This window comes from Hemiscyllium ocellatum, chromosome 24 (assembly GCF_020745735.1).
Source record: "Hemiscyllium ocellatum isolate sHemOce1 chromosome 24, sHemOce1.pat.X.cur, whole genome shotgun sequence".
NCBI lineage: Eukaryota > Metazoa > Chordata > Chondrichthyes > Orectolobiformes > Hemiscylliidae > Hemiscyllium > Hemiscyllium ocellatum.
Genome location: NC_083424.1, coordinates 54,633,884 through 54,655,024, shown reverse-complemented (window position 1 = coordinate 54,655,024; position 21,141 = coordinate 54,633,884). Strand labels below are relative to the sequence as shown.

Below are 21,141 nucleotides of genomic sequence, written 5' to 3'. Positions count from 1 at the left end.
TGGAATTGCAAATTTTTGTATGTTGGACATGAGAGTAACTTGCAGAGTATGGGAGGTTCAGGTTTGTACGCAGGCTGCAACAGGAATAAGTGACTCAATACCAAATAATGTGTTAAAAACAAGAATTTTATGGGACAATTATAAACAATAGCAGAAAAGAGAAAAAAGAAAGAACCTGGTCAGCACAGTGGCTCAGTGGGTAGCACTGCACGTCTGGGACCCAGGTTCAATTTCCGCCTCGGGCAACTGTCTGTTTGGAGTTTGTACATTCTCGCTGTGTCTTCCTCCAAATGCTCCAGTTTTCTCCCACGGTCCAAAGGTGTGCCGGCTAGGTGAATTGGCTATGGGAAATTGCCCGTAGTGTTCAGGGATGTGTAGGTTAGGTGCATTAGTCAGGGGGAATGTTGAGAAATAGGGTAAGGGAATAGGTCTGGGTGGACTTGTTGAGCCAAATGACCTATTTACACACTGTACAGATTCTCTGTATGTAGGTATATATTGAAAGAAAATAACATTTTTATTTTAGCACAAATAGTAACCCCAAATTGGCCTGGTTCAAGAAATGTTTTTAAATGTTTTTCTAAAAAAAACAAAAATTGTGTGTTCATGACAGCTCCCAAAAATGGTGCAGTTACCTTGGTACATATCATCTTTCAATGACCTTACACAGGATCACTCTCCAGTCACTGCATAAATGTTCCTTCCTTGCTGTCTTTTGTGGTGGACGAGATATCACTGGCAGCAGCAGCGAACACTGGATGCTGTGACACCTTTACATCCAATTTCTCCATCCATTCAGCCTTTTGAGACCTTACCTAGACTTTCTCCAGCAAGAATCTTAGAACAATGAGTCCTTATCAAATACTTTCAGGCACAATGAGGTACACCGGTTCCATACAACTCGAGCTGTTTGTAAATCCTTCTGATTGTTTCTCACTTACCATCAGTCAAGTTATATTGTCCAACAATAAAATTCCATCCCCTGTCTCCACACCATAATTGACTTACCCAAATGCAAGGTTATTCATTGTCCTGGCTTATAGTTAGGGGGTCATTGGGTAGGAAACTATTTCGGCAAATCTAATAGAAAAACAATAGTTCAAACAAAACCATGTCTGCCTAGGATTCCTTGGGGGTGGGGGGGGTAAAACAAAACTACAATTACCAAGATTATTGTTGATTATGTAATTAACAACACAATGTATACAAAGCAGTTTTCATTTTAAAAAGTGTTCCATAAAAATTCCCTTAAAATTAAAAGCATAACTGAAATAAAATGGAAAAATGTAAAACTGCAGGAATCAATGAATGCAAGCTTTAATCTATGTCCCTACAACTGGGAGAATGAGGAAAGGTCAAACAGAACAGGACAAGCTACAGAAAGGAGGCCTTAATTACCAAGGAATTTTGAGGACCAACTCTGAATCTCAGTGAGAATTAATGCTCAAGATGTTTGTTTCACTGAAAATTTTGTGACTGAAATCTAACAACTGCTACAGTTCAGAATGTAAGCACAGCACAGTCTGATCAGGGTGACATGAACCATGCCCTGAGGAACCAAATATCCATTACATATCTGGTTCCTCAGGAGATCTCTCTAATATGCTGCTGCATAAAGGAGGCCACTGAGTATCTGGATCCACAAGAGTCATAAAGATGTACAGCATGGAAACAGACTCTTCGGTCCAACTCATCCATGCCAACCAGATATCCTAATCTAGTTCCATTTGCCAGCACTTGTTCCAGATCCCTCTAAACCATTTCTATTCAGATGCCTTTTAAATGCTGTAATTGTACCAGCCTCCTTCACTTCCTCTGGCAGCTCATGCCATACACACACCACTCTGTGTAAAAAGGTTGCCTTTAGGTCCCTTTTATATCTTTCCCCTCTCACCTTAAACCTATGCCCACTCATTCTGGACTCCCCCAACCCAGGGAAAAAAACCTTGTCTATTTATCCTATCCATGCTCCTCATGATGTTATAAACCTCTATAAGGTCACCCCTCAGACTCTGACGCTCCAGGGAATACATCCCCAGCCTGTTCAACCTCTCCCTATTACTCAAATCCTCCAACCCTGGCAGCATCCTTGTCAATCTTTTCTGAACCCTTTCAAGTTTCACAACATCCTTCTGACAGGAAGGAGACCAGAATTGCATGCAATATTCCAAAAGTGGCCTAACCAATGTCCTGTACAGCTGCAACAATGCATGCCAGCTCCTACACTCAGTGGTCTGACCAATAAAGGAAAGCATACTAAACGCCTGCTTCACTATCCTATCTATCTGCGACTCTACTTTCAAGGAGCTGTGAACCTGCACTCCAAGGTCTCTTTGTTCAGCAACACTCCCTAGAAGTGTACAAGTCCTGCTCTGATTTGCTTTCCCAAAATTAAGCACCTCACATTTATATACATTAAACTCTATCTGCCACTCCTCAGCCTACTGGCCCATCTGATCAAGATTCTGTGGAAATCTGAAGTAACCTTCTTCACTGTCCACCTCCAATTTTGATGTCTTCTGCAAACTTACTAACTATATCTCCTATGTTCACATCCAAATCATTTATATAAATGAAGAAAAGTAGTGGATTCAACACCGATCCTTATGGCACACCATTGGTCACAGGCCTCCAGTTAGAAAAGCAACCCTCCATCACCACTTCATTCTATGCTGTGGAGTCATTACAGCACAGGAGAGACTCATCTAGTCCTCTCCCTTCAAGTCAGTTCTGTATCTAAATGGCTAGTTCTCCCTGTAGGACGAAACATATAGGAGGAGCACGTTACACGGGTTTCCTTAGATTGCTGACTTTGGCCTTGCAGAATGTCACTGACTGACCACACATTGCCTTCTGAGCACCTCTTGTGAAATCAGCCATTTTCTGAAACCCAAAGGGATTCCACTGCCTCAACATGCAGATGTTGTGTGATCACAAGCAGCACATGTTCCAGGACAGTGCATGTTATCCTGACAGCAGTTACAATCACTTCATTCTATGCTGTGGAGTCATTACAGCACAGGAGAGGGCTCATCTGGTATTTTCATTTTCTGATGATATTCATCCTGCCAAAGTGTACAAGATCATACTTCCCCACATTATGCTGCACCTGTCAAATTTTTGCCTGCACACTTAACTTATCTATATTCCTTTGAAAATTCCTCAAGTCCTCTTTCATAACTTACTTTGTGAAGAAGATAAAAGAACTGGTGTGGGGGATTTTGAGAGGCACCAGATGTAACTGTGTGGAGCAGAAAGAGAGGTCACTGCAATTGTTTCTCTGGCTATAATTAGTTAAGAATGGAACCAGGTGAGAGCATCCCACTCAGTGGATAATGCTGGGGAGTCATTGGAGGAAGATGGTGTGGTTACCATGTTCAAGACTGCAGACAGCTGAGGAAGGATGAGGAGGAATGATTATTTATGATGTCATTTGTGACTTGAGTGATTAGATTTTTTATGGTTTTATTTCACTTTTGGGAGCTGGGCATCAATGGTGGTCAGCATTTATTGCCCGTCCCCAAATGCTGTTGAGAAGGTGATGTCTTCTTGAAACCACTGCACTCCACGTGGGAGGGAATTCCAGGATTTTAACCCTGTGGCAGTGAAGGAACAGTGATATATTTCCAAGTCAGAATAGTGAGTGACTTGAACAGAAATTTGGATGTGATCATAAAACACCAGCTTAAGCACAGCAGAATAATCCCATCTCTGCATTTACTGTAATAGTTTGCCTGGCTTCTCAGTACTTTTCTTGATGGTGTACTGGGGGCTGTTCTTTACTGTATAAGCACACAGTAATGTACTTGGCCTTCGAGTGTGTCATGAGACAGTTTAAACAGGGTTGACCAGTATTCAACAAAACAATGGGTCCTGACCTGGGAAAATATTGCATTTGTCACAGTTTGCACTGCGCAATAGATATTGATTGTTTAAAAATAATGTATTAGTCCAACAATGTCTAAATATAAATCTTTAAAATAAGGAAATTGCTAGAAGTAAGACCAATATATATATGCAAGAATATATGAGTGCAGATCGCTGTCCCCCCCTCTTCCCAATTTCTCTGAATATATTTTGTAATGATCAATCAGGGATCACAATCTAAGTATACCAGGTAGGTCATTTAGAACTGAGATGAGAAATTTCTTCATCCAGAGATTAGTGAGCCTTTGGAATTCACTATCACATAAAGCAGCTGAGCCCAAAACATTGTTTTCAAAAAGGAGTGAGTTGTAGGTTTTGGGGCTCAAAGGATATGAGAAGAAAGCAGGAACAGGGGACTGAGTAGGATGATCAGGCCATGGTGATGTTGAATGGTCCATCTCTGCTCTTGTTTTCTCTGTTTCAGATCATACAGCACCACATTAACAAACACAGATTGGAGGTATCTTCTCAGTTTTTCCACACTTTTCCTTGTAAATTTTCAATTGTCTTTTGAATCTGCTGAAATTTGTTCTGCCTCCCTTTCAGGCAATGCACTCCAGTTTGTTACAAATATTAAAGATTGCTTGCTGAAGACAGCTGCTCTCTGCACTTCTGCTTCAAACTTTTCAGACACACATCACATTAGGATATTCACCTCCGATGAATCTCAGTTGGAATCTTCTGAATCTATTTGTATTAGCTCCACTAAAACAGGAAGAGAGAAAGTGTAATAACTGAACAGTGTGTATATATGGTGACATTATGATGTGCTACATCAAATATTAAATTGTAATTTCATTAACTGTTCATACATTGAACTTTTTTTAAAAACAAGTACACTTTTGCCTACAAAGGATACTGACTTTAACTGCGACTTGCACCTGTGAAGTCACATTCCAACCCATGAAGATTCTGACATTAAAAATGACACTCTGGGAGATAGCTCTTTCTAGTCTCATCAAGATGGAGGATGGAGCTGTCAGGACTTAATAGCTGGGAAGTTAGAAACTAATCACCTACAGCTAAAAGGGACCCTGGCTAAAGATAAGCTCTGGCTGGATGAACTAGCTTCCTTTGTGAATTCACATCCGATTTCTTTGAACAGCTGTTAACCAGGATGGAGAGAGGTCGTGTGACCCAGCTTACTGCACATACGGCATTTTAAAGTCAGAAACCAAGATATATAAAAGACAACAGTGCTTTCTACTTCTTTTCTCCCTCCCCCATCACTCTCAAAACACCATTGGGCCCTGTTTGTGGCTTAAAAGGCAGAAAACCTCCTTACTGCCAAAAGAGAGCCATAAGGGAAAGTTTCAACCAACAAATATATTGCAGGAGAAAGCCACTACAGCAAAGCAACAGCTTCAGTTAAAAACAAAATATTTCATTTCAGTCATGAACTTTAAACCTGTACTAGTAAGAGGTGAAAAAAAATGGTACTGTCAATAAAGTTGTGTTTTCTTTTGCATCCTTTTGGGAATGTGTGTTTGTGCATATTGAAGAGGAGGAAATTCTACACTTTTCTGTAATTTATAATTTTTTGTGGTTTCAGCAATAAAACAAACTCCTAATTTGTATAACTCCAGAAACAAGTCCAGCAAACCTATTCAAACAGATCAGCACACAATCAAGGTCACGCTGGCAACCCAGCATTCAATTTAAAATCTCAAAACCTAATCCAGTCAAATGAAGAATGAGAAGAAAGGAAACTTATTTGACCCCATGTCATAACAGCGGATGTGTAACTACCGGGCAGCCTCGATTATCCAAACGACAAGGACAGGGAGTATTTTATTTGGACAATCGAATGTTTGGATAGCGTAGTTTACCCAAGCATCGGGACCTGGAGATTGGATCTTCGGATAACTGAGGTTGTTCTGTACACCTGAAAATACCAACTGAACACACACCGGCTCAAGTGGGAATAACAAGTGTAACAGGGAGGACCATAGAAGAAGCAAAATGAGGTGTTGGAGGGGATCTGGATCGGATGCTCTTTGGAGGGGCAGTGTGGATTTGATGGTCTGAATGGACTGCTTCCATACTGTAGGGATTCTATGATTAAGTTGAAGGGCACTCAGTTTACCACCTCTTCTGAAAGATGGTATTCTCATTTTCAGGCTCCCACATTGGCACTGCATATCAAATAATGTACCCAAATCCTGGTATGGGGCTTGAACACAACTTGGTAACCCAGATCATCACTAGCTGACACACCAATTGGTTTGACTCAGTAGTCGAACTCTTGCTTGGATCAGAAGGTCATGGGTTCAGATTTCATTCCAGAGGTTCAACATTCAACACTGCCCAAGATGCCAACTTTTGGATGAGACATTTAACTGATCTCTGCCTGTTTATATACAAGATTCCAAAGCACTATACCAGAGATTTCTCCAGGATCCTAGCCAACAGCAAAAATACAAAACTGATTACTATTTATGGGATACAACTGTGTGAAAATTCACTCAATTCAAATAACAACGAAGATTACTTGTCAAACTGAAATCACGGGCTGTGCAGTACTTTGGAATATCCTGATGACATTCAGAGGACTAAGTGTAAGCTCTTCCTTTCTTGAAGAATATGAAAATTCACCCGATAGTAAATAAAATTGCATAAAAACAGTATGGAACAGATTTACAAGTGTTAAAATACTTTTTTAAAAACTCACCTACTGTATCTAGAATGGAAGAATCTGTTCGCCTTTCATTGTCCTGGGCATAGGAAGTGACGCTCTCTATGCAAGGGACAGAACTGCATGTACTGTTGTTGGAAGAAGAAATAGTGACAGTTGCCTCTGCACTCTTGCTTGCCTCCTCCTTCACACACTGTTTCATAGGAGGTAGAGTTTCTGCTTGTGCATCACATTTCCTTTTGTCGCAGTATTTCAGAGATCTCTGCATCGAATCCTGAAGAAAGGGTGATTTGTTTTCTGTCAACAAAATGCTTAAATTCCATTCACATGTAATCAATAATTACCCCAAATTCCACATTATGACCAGACTTTTTCTAGTGTTTTCTGAATGCATACATTTTGTCATCAGTCAAATGCAATTTAAGAATGTACATGGTTTTACTGGTGACCATTTCAAATCCCAAGTTGCACAGGACAAACTGCCAAATTTGGGAATAAATAGGATGTTTCATGAACAATGGATGAAGTAAAGAGCAAGGAAGAGTGAAAGGGGGAACAGTTGGGGTTCTGCAAGGAAATGAAAGAAGCGGGCGAATAAGAAAGGAACAGGGTAAAAGACAAAGGAGGCAAAGCAACAAAGGGGGAAGATAGAAAAATAATGTATTCCTACATATGCCTTATGGTTGATATCCCAGACACCACCCTGGGTATCTGCTGACCAGTAGCAGGACAGATGCACCAGAAGTATACAAAAGAGGAGACGGTCCTCAAATTGAGTCGGGATCTTCATATGATCAAATCAATGAAGCAGAGAGGGTGATAAGGGCACAGAATGTTGTCTAGTTGAGGGATTTTAATATCCATCAATAAGAGTGGCTGACCAGCAACACTACTGATCAAGTTCTTAAAGGACATTGCTGCTTGACTGAGTGTGGCAGGTGGTATAGGAGCCAACAAGAAACCTACTTAACCTCATCCTCACCCAGCTATCTATCACAGATGCAGCTGTCCATGACAGAAACAGTAAGAGCAAAAACTACACAGACTTTCTGGTGACAAAATCCCACATTTATTCTGACGATACCTTCTGTTGTCTTTCTTTCATTTACTAGCTGCCCAGCACACATTGAGAACCTGCCTTCTTGAAATGCAACAGTCCACATTCTGCAGGTAAACTCACATGCCCTTAGGGAGAGAATTCCAGGCACTTGCGCAACACTACCACCGTGCTAAATGGGACAGATTTTGAATAGATCCTGCAATTCAGAAATGGGCATCTATGAGGCTCTGAGGTGTCCTGGGAGTTACTCAGTGGTTAAAATTGCTGCTTTACAGCCCCTGGAAGCTGGGTTTGATTCCACCCTTAGGCACAATCTATGTGGGCTTTCTCCGGTTTCCTCCCACAGTCCAAAGATGTGCAGGTTAGGCAGACTAGCCATGCTAAATTGCCCATAGTGTCCTGGGATGTGCAGGCTTGTTGGGTAAGCCATGGAAAATGCAGGGTTACAGGGATAGGGTAGTGGGGAGAGTCAGTGTAGATCTGTAAGGATTCTATGAGTTCTTAACACTGAAGTTCAAAACCCATGAAGTCTCATGGCATCAAGTCAACGTGGACAAGGAAACCTCCTGCTGAATGCTACCTAACCAGCATAGCTTTTGAACAGTACTCCTCCATGTTGAGAGCCCTCATCACAGCATCCAAATAGGAGTTATCTAATATCATTCCAACTAACCTCCCCATAGAAAAAGCCGCATTAGCCAGGAAACGCTTTCACCATATGACAATCTATTCCACATTCCCCCAGTGACTAGTGACATAAAGTCAGAAGAAAGAAGTATAGAACCAAGTAATTCTTGTGAAATTATAGTAAGAGCTGGGGGCTTTCTAAGTCTGATCTTGCTTTGTTTGATATAGAACTTATTTTGCAAAATAAAAGTCACCTTAAATCGTTAAGATCTGTAGTGATTATATATACATATATTCACCTTTGTACCACACCTTTCTGGATTATTGTATTGAGGCAACTGTACGTTCTCATCAGGAACTGAGTTTAATTTCACTGAAAAAGAATTAACAGAAGTATCAATGAGGTAAACAACCAAGTCTCAGACCTGAATGAATTGATTAACATCTATTTACCCACATCATTCATTCAAAATGTTTCTGGGTGTTGGCCACATTACCAAACTTAAGCACAAAGTTGAAACCATGAAAACATAGGGAGTACAGAGAGCTGTATCCAAGCTATAGATTCCCAATGTATATACATAAATATCTCCTAACTTTTTCACTGAGTACTTTCACGAACAGGTGCCTTAATCTTGAGAGTCTTTCCTGCCATTGGAACTTTCCCTTCATTGATGACCAGATATTGTAGATGATAAAGTGGTTGCTCAGACACCTTGTGGTCAGGGGGAGGAATCTGGGCTAGTTACTGGGAGCTGCATTGGTTGTGGATTCAGTCAATTCTTATGGATGGGGGACAGGGCCCAGTCATTGAATGTTGAATGATGCTAAGAATATGCAATCTGAGGAACCCTGCTGGACCATTCCTGTTGCTGACACAAGTGTGGAGACTCGAAATCAAAGTCCCACAGTGAAGTACCAAGCATGTTTTAAAGGATAGTCAGCAAACACTGATTTTTTAAACTTTGTTTTAGATCTATTCACAAGAAAGTCAAACAATAAATACATAGAGCTCATTATACTACAATGCCCCCATGTCAATAAATGTCTTTTCAATACATAAGTTAACAAAATAACTAACCACCCCTGAAGGAGTTCTGTAACAATTAACAAATTAAACTAAAATATTTGTTTAATTTGTAGAGGCACTCCAGTGTCTCATTATACTCCTGAGTAAAACATATCATCAAATTAGTTAAACAGCCACCTTTTAAAGAAGCAAAGTATCTCTTTGTACACTTCTGAGAAAACAATAAATCAATGTAGGGCAACGATGGCTTTTAACCTGTTTCCACTGAAAGCAAACAGGAGGTGCAGAGCACAAGTGCTTACTCACTTTTTGAGATGATCAGGTTGCCCAGCATTTTCTTTGGAAGGGCCCAACATTCCTGAAAATTTATCACTGCGTTCTCCATTTGTACATCAAGAGGCTGCTCTCTCTGGAGGCCGAGGAGTGCTGATTTAACAGTTCCTTGAAGCTCCAAGATCTCCTGCTCTGTGGCATAGCGAAGCAACTGTGACACCAAAGTTTTGCTGACAGTCATTCTTTTTAGTGTATTCTCTGTTCTTGTTAAACTTTCCTGCAACTTCTGTACTCTGGCTGAGTGAAGGTCCTTCAGCTCATTCAGGAGCCTGCTCTCCTCCTCCTTCACCTTTTCAATGGCAGCTCTAACTCTTGCATTAATGAGCTCTTCCATTTTATATTTATCATTGTTCAGCTTGTCTACAAGCATCTCCAGGTCCTCCTGTGTTTTACTAAACTTTGTCTCATTCTCTTGTACTGACCCCAGCGTCTCTCTCAGATCATTCTTGAATGTGACAATCTGCTTCCTGATACCACAGCAGTTGTGGTCCTTATGTTCCAGCACCAAGCACAGGACACACAACCACACTGAGCAAGTCCTGCAGTATAGACTGAAAAGAAAGCAGAATTAAAAATTTGATCAGATATTTATGTCCAAAGAGAAGATGGACCTGATCAGGTGTGCCCTAGAACCCTGTGGGAAGCTAGGGACGTGACTGCTGGACCTCTTGCTGAGATATTTGTATCCTTGATAGTCACAGGTGAGGTGCTGAAGACTGGAGGTTGGCTAACATGGTGCCACTATTTAAGAAAGGTGATAAGGACAAGCTAGGGAACTATAGACTGGTGAGCCTAACATCGGTGGTGTAAGTTTAGATTCATCATCTTTAGCTTTAGCTGTTGGCGGGAAGCCTGAGGGACAGAATGTACATGAATTTGGAAAGGCAAGGACTTAGTAGGGATAGTCAGCATGGCTTTGTGCTTGGGAAATCATCTCGCAAACTTGATTGAGTTTTTTGAATAAGAAACAAAGAGGATTGATGAGGTCAGAGCATTAGATGTGATCTATATGGACTTCAGTAAGACGTTTGACTAGGTTCCCCATGGGAAACTGGTTAGCAAGGTTATATCTCACAGAATATAGGGAGAACTAGCAATTTGGATATAGAACTGGCTCGAAAACAAATCTTAGCAGGACTCATACACTTAATGGTAAGGTCCTAGGGAGTGTTGCTGAACAAAGAGACCTAGGAGTGCAAGTTCGTAGCTCCTTGAAAGTGGAGTTGCAGGTAGATAAGGTAGAGAAGAAGCCATTTGGCATGCTTTCCTTTATTAGTCAGAGTACTGAGTATAGGAATTGGGAGGTCATGTTGTGGTTGTACAGGACATTGGTTAGGCCACTTTTGGAATACTGTGTGCAATTCTGGTGTCCTTCCTATCGGAAGGATGTTATGAAACTTAATAGGGTTCAGAAAAGATTCATGACGATGTTGCCAAGGTTGGAGGATTTTAGCTATAGGGAGAGAGTGAATATGATAGGGCTGTTTTCCCTGGTGCGTCAGAGGCTGAGGGGTGACCTTAGAGAGGTTTATAAAATCATGAGGGGCATGGATAGAATATATAGACAAAGTTTTTTCCCTGGGGTTGGGGAGTCCAGAACCAAAGGTCGTAGGTTTAGGTTGAGAGGGGAAAGATATAAAAAGGACTTAAGGGACAATTTTTCACATAGAGGGTCGTTCATGTGTGGAATGGGCTGCCAGAGGAAGTAGTGGAGGCTAGTACAATTGCAACATTTAAAAAGAATCTGTATGGGTAGATGAATAGGAAGGGTTTAGAGGGATATGGGCCGGGTGCTGGCAGGTGGGATTAGATTGGGGTGCAATATCTCATCAGCATGGATGAGTTGGATCTAAAGGTCTATTTCCATGCTCTACATCTCTATGATGAGCTGAAAATGTGTTGCTGGAAAAGCGCAGCAGGTCAGGCAGCATCCAAAGAACAGGAGATTCGACGTTTCAGGCATAAGCCCTTCTTCAGGAATGAGGAAAGTGTGTCCAGCAGGCTAAGATAAAAGGTAGGGAGGAGGGACTTGGGGGAGGGGCAATGGAGATGTGATAGGTGGAAGGAGGTCAAGGTGAGGGTGATAGGCCGGAGAGGGGTGGGGGCGGAGAGGTCAGGAAGAAGATTGCAGGTTAGGAGGGCGGTGCTGAGTTCGAGGGAATTGACTGAGACAAGGTGGGGGGAGGGGAAATGAGGAAACTGGAGAAATCTGAGTTCATCCCTTGTGGTTAGAGGGTTCCTAGGCGGAAGATGAGGCGCTCTTCCTCCAACCGTCGTGTTGTTATGGTCTGGCGATGGAGGAGTCCAAGTACCTGCATGTCCTTGGTGGAGTGGGAGGGGGAATTAAAGTGTTGAGCTACGGGGTGGTTGGGTTGGTTGGTCCGGGTATCCCAGAGGTGTTCCTTGAAACGTTCCGCAAGTAGGCGGCCTCTCTCCCCAATATAGAGGAGGCCACATCGGGTGCAGCGGATGCAATAGATGATGTGTGTGGAGGTGCAGGTGAATTTGTGGCGGATATGGAAGGATCCTTTGGGGCCTTGGAGGGAAGTAAGGGAGGAGGTGTGGGCGCAAGGTTTGCATTTCTTACAGTTGCGGGGGAAGGTGCCGGGTGTGGAGGTTGGGTTGGTGGGGGGTGTGAATCTGACGAGGGAGTCACGGAGGGAGTGGTCTTTTCGGAACGCTGATAGGGGAGGGGAGGGAATTATATCCCTGGTGGTGGGGTCCGTTTGGAGGTGGCGGAAATGACAGCGTATAATACGCTGTATATGGAGGTTGGTGGGGTGGTAGATGAGAACCAGTGGGGTTCTGTCCTGGTGGCGGTTGGAGGGGCAGAGCTCAAGGGCGGAGGAGCGGGAAGTGGAGGAGATGCGGTGGAGGGCATTGTCGATCAGGTCTGGGGGGAATCTGCGGTCCTCGAAGAAGGAGGCCATCTGGGCTGTATGGTATTGGAACTGGTCCTCCTGGGAGCCGATGCCGCGGAGACGAAGGAATTGGGAATATGGGATGGTGTTTTTACAGGGGGCAGGGTGGGAGGAGGTGTAGTCCAGGTAGCTGTGGGAGTCAGTCGGTTTATAGTATATGTCCGTGTTGATTCGGTCGCCCGAGATAGAAATGGAAAGATCTAGGAAGGGGAGGGAGGAGTCTGAGACGGTCCAGGTGATTCTGAGGTTGGGGTGGAAGGTGTTGGTAAAGTGGATGAACTGTTCAACCTCCTCGTGGGAGCGCGAGGCAGCACCGATACATTCAACCTCCTCGTGGGAGCACGTTCATCTCTATGACTCTATATGTAGTTCTCTTCTTGCACTGGTTACCCCACATCACACATTTTCCCTCAGTGACAGGCTGCTCCACTGTATACCAGCCACATTACCTCAGCAAGGGATAAATTAATCCTCAACCATCCACAAGCTCAAATGAAGGTGTTGACTGCCTTCATCCAGGCCAGCCAACAATGTACTATTCACACTCCCCAAGGGTCGAAAAGACGCCACATTCCCCTAACAAGGGTCGAACTAAACCCTAGTCATCGATATCCTTGAGAATCAGAATGACCCCACCACCAGCATTCCTGAAGAATCTGAATGACTCTGAACCACTGATTTCCCCGTCGGGATTATAATGACCCCTGATGGCTCAATTGAAGGTTATGAGAGTAGCCAAAGTTAGACTTTTCCTCTAAATCCAATGAGTAAGGTGCAGCACTTTCTATTCACATTCCTCGAACCAGAATTGTGGAGCTAATACTTCATTGAAGTCCAAATGGGAAGAAGCTAAAACTGCAATGAAAAACTTCACAAGAAACAGCAAGGACATCCCTCAGGAGGTGACATTACCTAATTTGCTGATCATCATGAGTACTGCAAAAAAGATGCTTTGGTCTTGTAAGGATCTTCAAGAACTCATCAGAATCCAGTTTTCTCAGTGTCCCCAAGGTCTGAACATGCTTCTGATGATCAATCATCAGCACTTGATGTATGTGAAAGCACTTGCTACACAGAAACTTGTCACACTCAAGGCACATGAACTCCGGAGGAGTGTTGGCTTCAGGAGAAGTGCTGGCTTCACAGGAGGTACAGGACAGCTCTGCAGTGTCGAGAATCTGACGATGTTTCTTCACTTTGTTCTGTAGATTTGCCACAAGTATGTTGTCCTGTAAGGAGCTAGGATCTCCCCTAGTCACCATCTCACAGATGGGACATTTGACACCTGTTCCACTCCTTTCTTGCTGCAGGCAATCTACACAAAAGGTATGAAGACACTGGAGAAGTTTGGGCTTGGTGACTGGTTGGTTGCAGAGCAAACACTGAAAACATTCCTCAACTTTTACTTCTGATCCAGTCGCCATAGCCTGAAACAAGACAAGCATAAGGACAACATTGATGTAATAGCCTATGACTTTTTTGTCAACTGCCAAGACTGATATGAGCAGAAGTTAACACAAAAACAGTGAGTAGCAAGCCACTCAGACCCTCAAACCACTGCTCTGCCATTCAAGTATATCACAGCTGATATGTATCTTAAACCCATTTACTTACATTCACACCATATCTTTTGAATTCCTTGTTTAATTAAAATTTGTCAGTGCTTACTTAGGACTGATTGTTTTATTTGTCTGAACTCCCATTCCAGAGCATGGTGAAGTCAGTGAATACTTTTAAGATAGAGGCAGAGATTCTTGACTAACAAGCAAGTCTGTGGTTATAAGGGAGTGGACAGGAACGTGGAAGTAAGGCTACAATCAGAATTTGTGTGGGAACATAATGGTGTAGTGGTAATGTTATTCGACTGACAACCCAGAATGCCGAGCCAACGTTCTGCGGACGTTGATGGTAGATGGTGGCATTTGAATTCAATAAAATTTGAAATGAAGAGCTGACCGACTGGTGACATTTAACTGTCAATTGTCATAAAAATCCATCCAGTTCACTAATGTCCTTTCGAGAAGGAAATTTGCTGTCTTTACCTGATGTGACTACTTGTGAATGCAGACTCTCAACAATTTATTAACTCTCCTCTGAGCAATTAAGGAATGGGCAATAAATGCTGCCCTAGCCAGTGATGCCTAGATCTGAATAAAATAATAAACCAAAATTTTAAAAAGCTATGATCTTATTTGGTTGTGCAAGCACGAGGGACTATATGGTCTCATCTTGTACATAATTGGTATGATTGTATGTACATTGTTGGAAATTTCAATAAGCCCCACTATCCCAATAGTGAATTCCCAATTTCCATTGGGCTTCATGTGAAGTACTCCCTGATTTCACTCCTGAAAAACCTGGCTCTAATTCAGAGATTGTGTTCCCTCTTTCTGGATATCTTCAACAGATGAAACAGAGAAATCATCTCTACACATCCCTATTCAATCATTTTAAACATAGCAAGTAGATCACCTCAATTTTGAAATTCAGACTCAGCCCCTTTGACCAAACTTTGGATCACTAACCTAATAACTCTAAGTGCCTTGGTGTCAAATTTCATCTGATAACAATTGTTTTGAACTATGAGACATCTTACTGAATTAAAGGTGCTACATAAATATAAGTTGTTCATATAAATTGTTTTTTTTATGCCCCGCATCATGTCCAAGACCTTGCTGAGGTGCAATATCCAAAGCTGAAGGCAGACCTTGCAATGCGGTTTGGTCACAACCTTGCGCAAATGAAATAATGCTGCATTCTCAATGCTGAGATTACACTCCCTTGTTTTTCCTGGGAACAACATCAATAACTGTATGTAAGAAGTCCTGGGCAGAGCTTACAGCCTGATAGGTTAGAAGGCAGACCCTCCTCACAAAGCTAATAAAATTCAGCTCATCGTTTCAGCCTTAAGGATGCTTGACCAACTCTGGAGGCAAAGGCCCTGAAATTGCTGCTACAACACTCCTCTGCTGTTTAAACTCCTTTGTTTAAAAAGAGTCCCTGCAGATGGGAGTGATAACCTAAAAAGATCAGCAACTCCAGCTCTGATCCCATGCAAATGCATATTGTACCTTTCATAATCTCAAGATATCTTGTAGAGTTATAACATTAATTAAATGTTTTTGAAATGCAATCACTGTCCTAATAGAGGAAACAGCAGTTATTTTGCACATGGCAAGATCCCAGAGACAGGAATGTTTTAATCACCTGTCCCATTAGCTCAGCTCTCTAAAGCTTTCGTATTCACTAGCTGTCTAAATGTTTTAAATGATGTAAGTGTACCAGCATCTACCACTTCCTTTGGCAGTTTATTCTGCATTCATCCCATCCTCTGTGTGGAAAAGGTTGCCGCTCAGGTCCCTTTTAAATCTTTCTCCTCTCACCTTAAATTGATTGGCCAGCATCCTAAGGATAAATCCCCTGCTTTTCTTTCTGTTATTGTCATGGGACATTGTACAGCTACCTGCCAGGCCAGATAGAGCCTCAATTTCGATACCTAATCTCATGGACAGCACCTCCCACACTGCAACACTACCTCACTACCACACTCGCTAAGAATCATCAGAGGCCAGTGGCTGACGCGGGGGAAGGATTGATCAGAAGGTTCTAAGGATGTCTGGTTTTGAGGACTGAGGAAAGCCACTGCACTTGATCTGGACGATGTAGAAAGAAATTTATCACCTGGATCCAATCACCTTTTGCTTCTCTGATCCTGGAAAAGTCAGCCAGCTAGGGTTAAATTTAAAATACTTGTTAAACATGAGAATACAGAACATAAGAACAAGGAACAGCTAAAGGTCTTTTAGCCCCTTGAATCTGCTCCGCCATTTATCTAGTTCAGAGCTGATCTGGTTTTGGTCTCAACTCCTGTTTCCTAGCATATCCACCCCATGACTCATAACTCCCTTGTTTTTTAAAATTCTGTCAAACTCGGCCTTGAATAAATTTGATGGATCAGCCTCCATTGTTCTTTATGGAAGAAAATTCCATACACTAACAATACTGAGCAAATAAATTCCTCCTCATCTTAAATAGAAGACCCCTTAATTTTAAGGCATCTCCTAATTCTCAATTTTCCCATGGGAGGGAAATCCCCTCAGCATCTAGCGTGATTCTCTCCCCCACCCAGTATTTTCATAAAATCCTCAGTGTGAGAACAGGCCATTAGGCCCAACAAAACAAAAATGAGGACTGCAGATGCTGGAGATCAGAGTCAAGATTAGAGTGGTGCTGGAAAAGCACAGCAGGTGAGGCAGCATCTGAGGAGCAGAAAAGTCTGCATTTCGGGCAGGAGCTCTTCCTCATTCCTGATTTTCCTGCTCCTCGGATGCTGCCTGACCTGCTCTGCTTTTAGAGCACCACTCTAATCTTGACATTAGGCCCAACAAGTTCACACCGACCCTCTGGAGAGTAATCATTCCCCTATCCTCATATTCTACATGTACCCCTGATTAATGCGGAGAAAGTGAGGACTGCAGATGCTGGAGATCAGAGCTGAAAAATGTGTTGCTGGAAAAGCACAGCAGGTCAGGCAGCATCCAAGGAGCAGGAGAATCCTGAAGAAGGGTTTATGCCCGAAAGGTCGATTCTCCTGCTCCTTGGATGCTGCCTGACCTGCGGCGCTTTTCCAGCAACACATTTTTCAGCTCTGATGAATGCACCTGACCTACACATCCCTGAAAACTATGGGCAATTTAGCATGACCAGCTCACCTAACCTTCTCCCAAAATCCAAAGACATTTAGACAGAGGGAGAATATGCAAACTCCACTGTCACCCGAGGCTGGAATCGAACCTCTGTCTCTAGCAATGTGAGGCAGCGTGCTGCCCGATGTTGTATGTTTTCACCTCTCTGTCTAAACGCCAATGAGCGTAGGCCCTACTTGCTCGAAAAGCTTTCCTCAGAAGAAACATGGAACCCTTTAAAAACATCTACATTTTGATGTGAGAGGACCATGTGCTGCTTCCACTAAAACTAGCCTCAAATTCAAGTGTTTCGAACTCTCGAAATTCCCACCGAAACTACCCATTCTGGGGGGGGAATGCAAACTCCCCACGTCTTGCTCCTGAGGGGGGAGGGAAAGGCTCTGGAACCAGCAGCCTAAAGGCTGCAATTTAAAACGTGCCCCTGTCCCGATCTCCGCTAACGCAGTGGCCAGTCCACCCGAGTGCCCCTCAGGAAAGGAATACTTGCAATTGCGGTACGCTCTCTCTGCTGCTCGTTCGACATCACCCAAGCTGGGAAAACGAAACTGTGATGAGCGACGGAGGGGAAGGTCTGTGTGACTGTTCAAGAAGCTGCCGGGTGATTGGAACAAGTCACTGCCGGAATGCGCCCGGACCCAATCACCTAATTCTCAAAGCAAGCATTGACGGTGGATCAAAAGTTTCACTTTCGGAGTCTCATACATGATGTAATGACAAAGTTGCTTCCGAAGGAGTGTTTTTTTTAATGTGATTATTTTTATGTATTATTGTAATTAATCAACCAGGGATGTTATTACATACTGAAATTAAAACAAAGCTGGAAATCACAGAGGGCCAGGCAGCATCCTTGGACAGAGAGCAAGCTAACGTTTCAAAGTCCAGATGACTTTATCAGAGCTGAAGTGTGGAGGGCTTCCTGATGAAGGGCTTATGCTCGAAACGTGATTCCTGATGAAGGGCTTATGCTCGAAACGTCGAATTCTCTATTCCTGAGATGCTGCCTAACCTGCTGTGCTTTGACCAGCAACACATTTGCAGCTGTGATCTCCAGCATCTGCAGACCTCATTTTTTACTTGAAGTGTGGAGGGGGCAGCATTTATGCAATACTTGGGGTATGGGGTGAGAAAGGGTGTTGATAGATCGGTTTAAGAGATCGGAATATGGCAATGGCAGAACAATGGCGTGTTTAACTGCCAGACTTGAAGAACAGACAATCCCACTGGGGTGAGGAGGGGAAAGAAAGTGGCAGAGAATGTAAAAGGTAAAGCTAAAAGGGAAGGAATGGATTCACTCTTTGAAGGTGTTAAACTCAATGTTGAGCCCAGAAGGTTGTAAAGTGCCTAGTTTGACATTGAGATTACCATTATCATTTAAACACAGTGTCCTGCTCGCATGCCCACGGGCCTGCAACCTCAGAGACCCCAGCCCCGCACTGCCTGGCCTACCTGCTCCCCAAGATCCACAAGCCCAACTGTCCCAGCTGACCCATTGTCTCCGAAGCTCCTGCCCCACCAAACTCATTTCTTCCTAATTCAACTGCATCCTGTCCCCCTTGGTCCATACACTTCCCACTTACATCCATGACACTAACCACACCCTCCACCTCTTCAGTAACTTCCAGTCCCCAGCATCCAGCATTTTTCATCCTCACCAGGGACATGCAATCCTTACACATGTCCATATCCTACAAGGACCACCTTCAGGCCCTCAGCTTCTTCCTCTCCAGGCCCATCCAATCTTCTCCCACCTATACCCTCTCCCGCCTCACCAAACTAGTCCTCACCCTCAATAACTTTTCCTTCAACTCTTCCCATTTTTACTAAATCCAGAGGGTAGGGGTGGGCACTCGGATGGGCCCCAACCACGACTCTTTGTAGGCTACATTGAATAGTCCCACTTCAGTAGCTACACAGGCACTATGCACCCATGTTTTCGCCATTGTGTCAATGACTGCATCGATGCTGCATCCTGCACCCATGCTGTACTGGAGCAGTTGATCAAATTTGCTAACAACGTCTACCCTTCCCTTACATTCACGTAGTCAGTCTCAGACACCACCCTCCCCATTTCTATCTCCGGTGACAGTACGCAGACAGACATTTGCTATAAACCCACAGATTCCCATAACTACATGGACTACACCAACTCCCACCCAGCCTCTTGCAAGAACTCCATCCCGTTTTCCTAATTCTTCTGCCTCCGCTGCATCTTATCGCACGAGGAGACATTCCACTCTCAGGCAACCTATTCTGAACAATGGCACAGATTATGGGCAGCTGCCTCAGAGAACCAAGATGGCAGTGACCCAGTAGGTCCGAGTCTGCTGAGCTCTGCCCAGGATCCAGACAAAATGGGGCACCTACCCTCCTTTCAGCTGTTAAATTACTAAAGATAGTTTTTTCCAGCTGCTATACCCATTTTGCACCAAACTTGAGCAGTTTGGTGCACTCTAACATGACTAAGGGTAAAGGAGCACGGAACCCATAATGTTTGCCAAAATTTCCAGCACATCAACATCATCGATCTTTATCTGTTCAAACCTGTTTCCCAGCTTCTCAAAGTTCTCATTCACAACAAAGTCCCTTTCCTTAGTGAAAGCCGATGCAAAAAACTCATTTTAGGCTTCCCCTATCTGCTCAAACTCCACACACAAGTTCCCTACACTATCCCTGAACAGCCCTACCTCCTCCCTGATCATTCTCTTATTCCTCACATATGAGTAAAATGCCTTTGGGTTATCCCAAATTCTTCTTGCCAAGCTTTTTTTGTGCCCCCCCTCCTGGCTCTCCTCAGTCCATTTCTGAGCTCCTTTCTAGCAAGCCTGTAATTCTCTAAAGCTGTGCTAGATCTTTGCTTCTTCCAGCTTACGTAAGCTGCCTGCTTCCTTTTGATGAGGAGCTCCTCTATTCTCGTCGTCCAAGGTTCCTTAATCTTACCCCTTCTTACCTGTCTCAGAGAAACAAATTTGTGCATCACTCACAACAACTGTTCCTTAAACAGTCTCCACATACCTGCTGTGCCCTTTCTGTGGAACAATTGCTCCCAGTCTGTACTTCCCAACTCCTGTCTGATAGCTTCAATATTTCCTTTTCCCCACTTAAATATCTTCCCTTGGTAACTGCTCATTTCCCTCTCTAAGGCTATCGTAAATGTGAGGCAGTTGTGATCACGATCATCAAAGTGTCCTCCCACTGCGAGATCTGACACCTATCCTGACTATTGCCAAGCACCTAATCCAAAATAGCCTCTTCCCTCCTCGGCCTGTCCATATAGGAACCCTCCTGAACACACCTGACAAAAACGGCTCCGTCCAAATCATCTGCACTAATGAGGTTCCAGTCGATATTGGGAAAGTTGAAATCACCCACAACAACAACCCTGCTACATCTGCATTTTTCCAAAATCTGCCCGCCTATGAGTTCTTCAGTCTCTCTACTGCTATTAGGGGGTCTGTAGAAAACCCTCAATGAGGTGGTTGTTCCCTTGCTGTTCCTAACTTCCACCCATACTGACTCAGTAGACAAACCTTCCTCAACAACCTTCATTTCTGTAGCTGTGATGGACTCTCTGATTAACAATGCTACACCTCCTCTTTTCCACATTCTTTTCAAACATTCTAAACCCTGGAACATCGAACAACCATTCCTGACCCTGTGAAACCCACGTCTCTGTTATGGCAACAACATCATAGCCCCAAGTACTGATCCATGCTCTAAGTTCATCACTCTTATTTCTGACACTCCTTGCATTAAAGCAGACACACTTTAACTGATCCCATTGTTTCATCGCATGAGAAACCTTCCCAATAGATTCACTACATCCTGTCAGTGCCCCATCTACAACTGCCCCCCTCTCAGACATGTAGCTCTGATTCCCACCCCCTTGTTAAACTAGTTTAAAC

At 43.4% G+C, this 21,141-nt stretch overlaps 1 protein-coding gene across 1 annotated transcript; it reads right to left on the bottom strand.

Moving 5' to 3' along the window:
* Positions 1-136: 136 nt before the first annotated feature.
* On the bottom strand, positions 137-17,767 carry LOC132827213 (protein PML-like). Its single transcript, XM_060843823.1, has 6 exons — positions 17,727-17,767; positions 13,446-13,960; positions 9,586-10,163; positions 8,549-8,622; positions 6,599-6,836; positions 137-4,632 (listed from the first exon to the last, which is right to left on the bottom strand). Exons 1-6 carry the CDS (start codon positions 17,760-17,762, stop codon positions 4,595-4,597), a joined length of 1,479 nt encoding a protein of 492 aa, XP_060699806.1. The 5' UTR covers positions 17,763-17,767; the 3' UTR covers positions 137-4,594.
* Between the last annotated feature and the right edge of the window lie 3,374 nt (positions 17,768-21,141).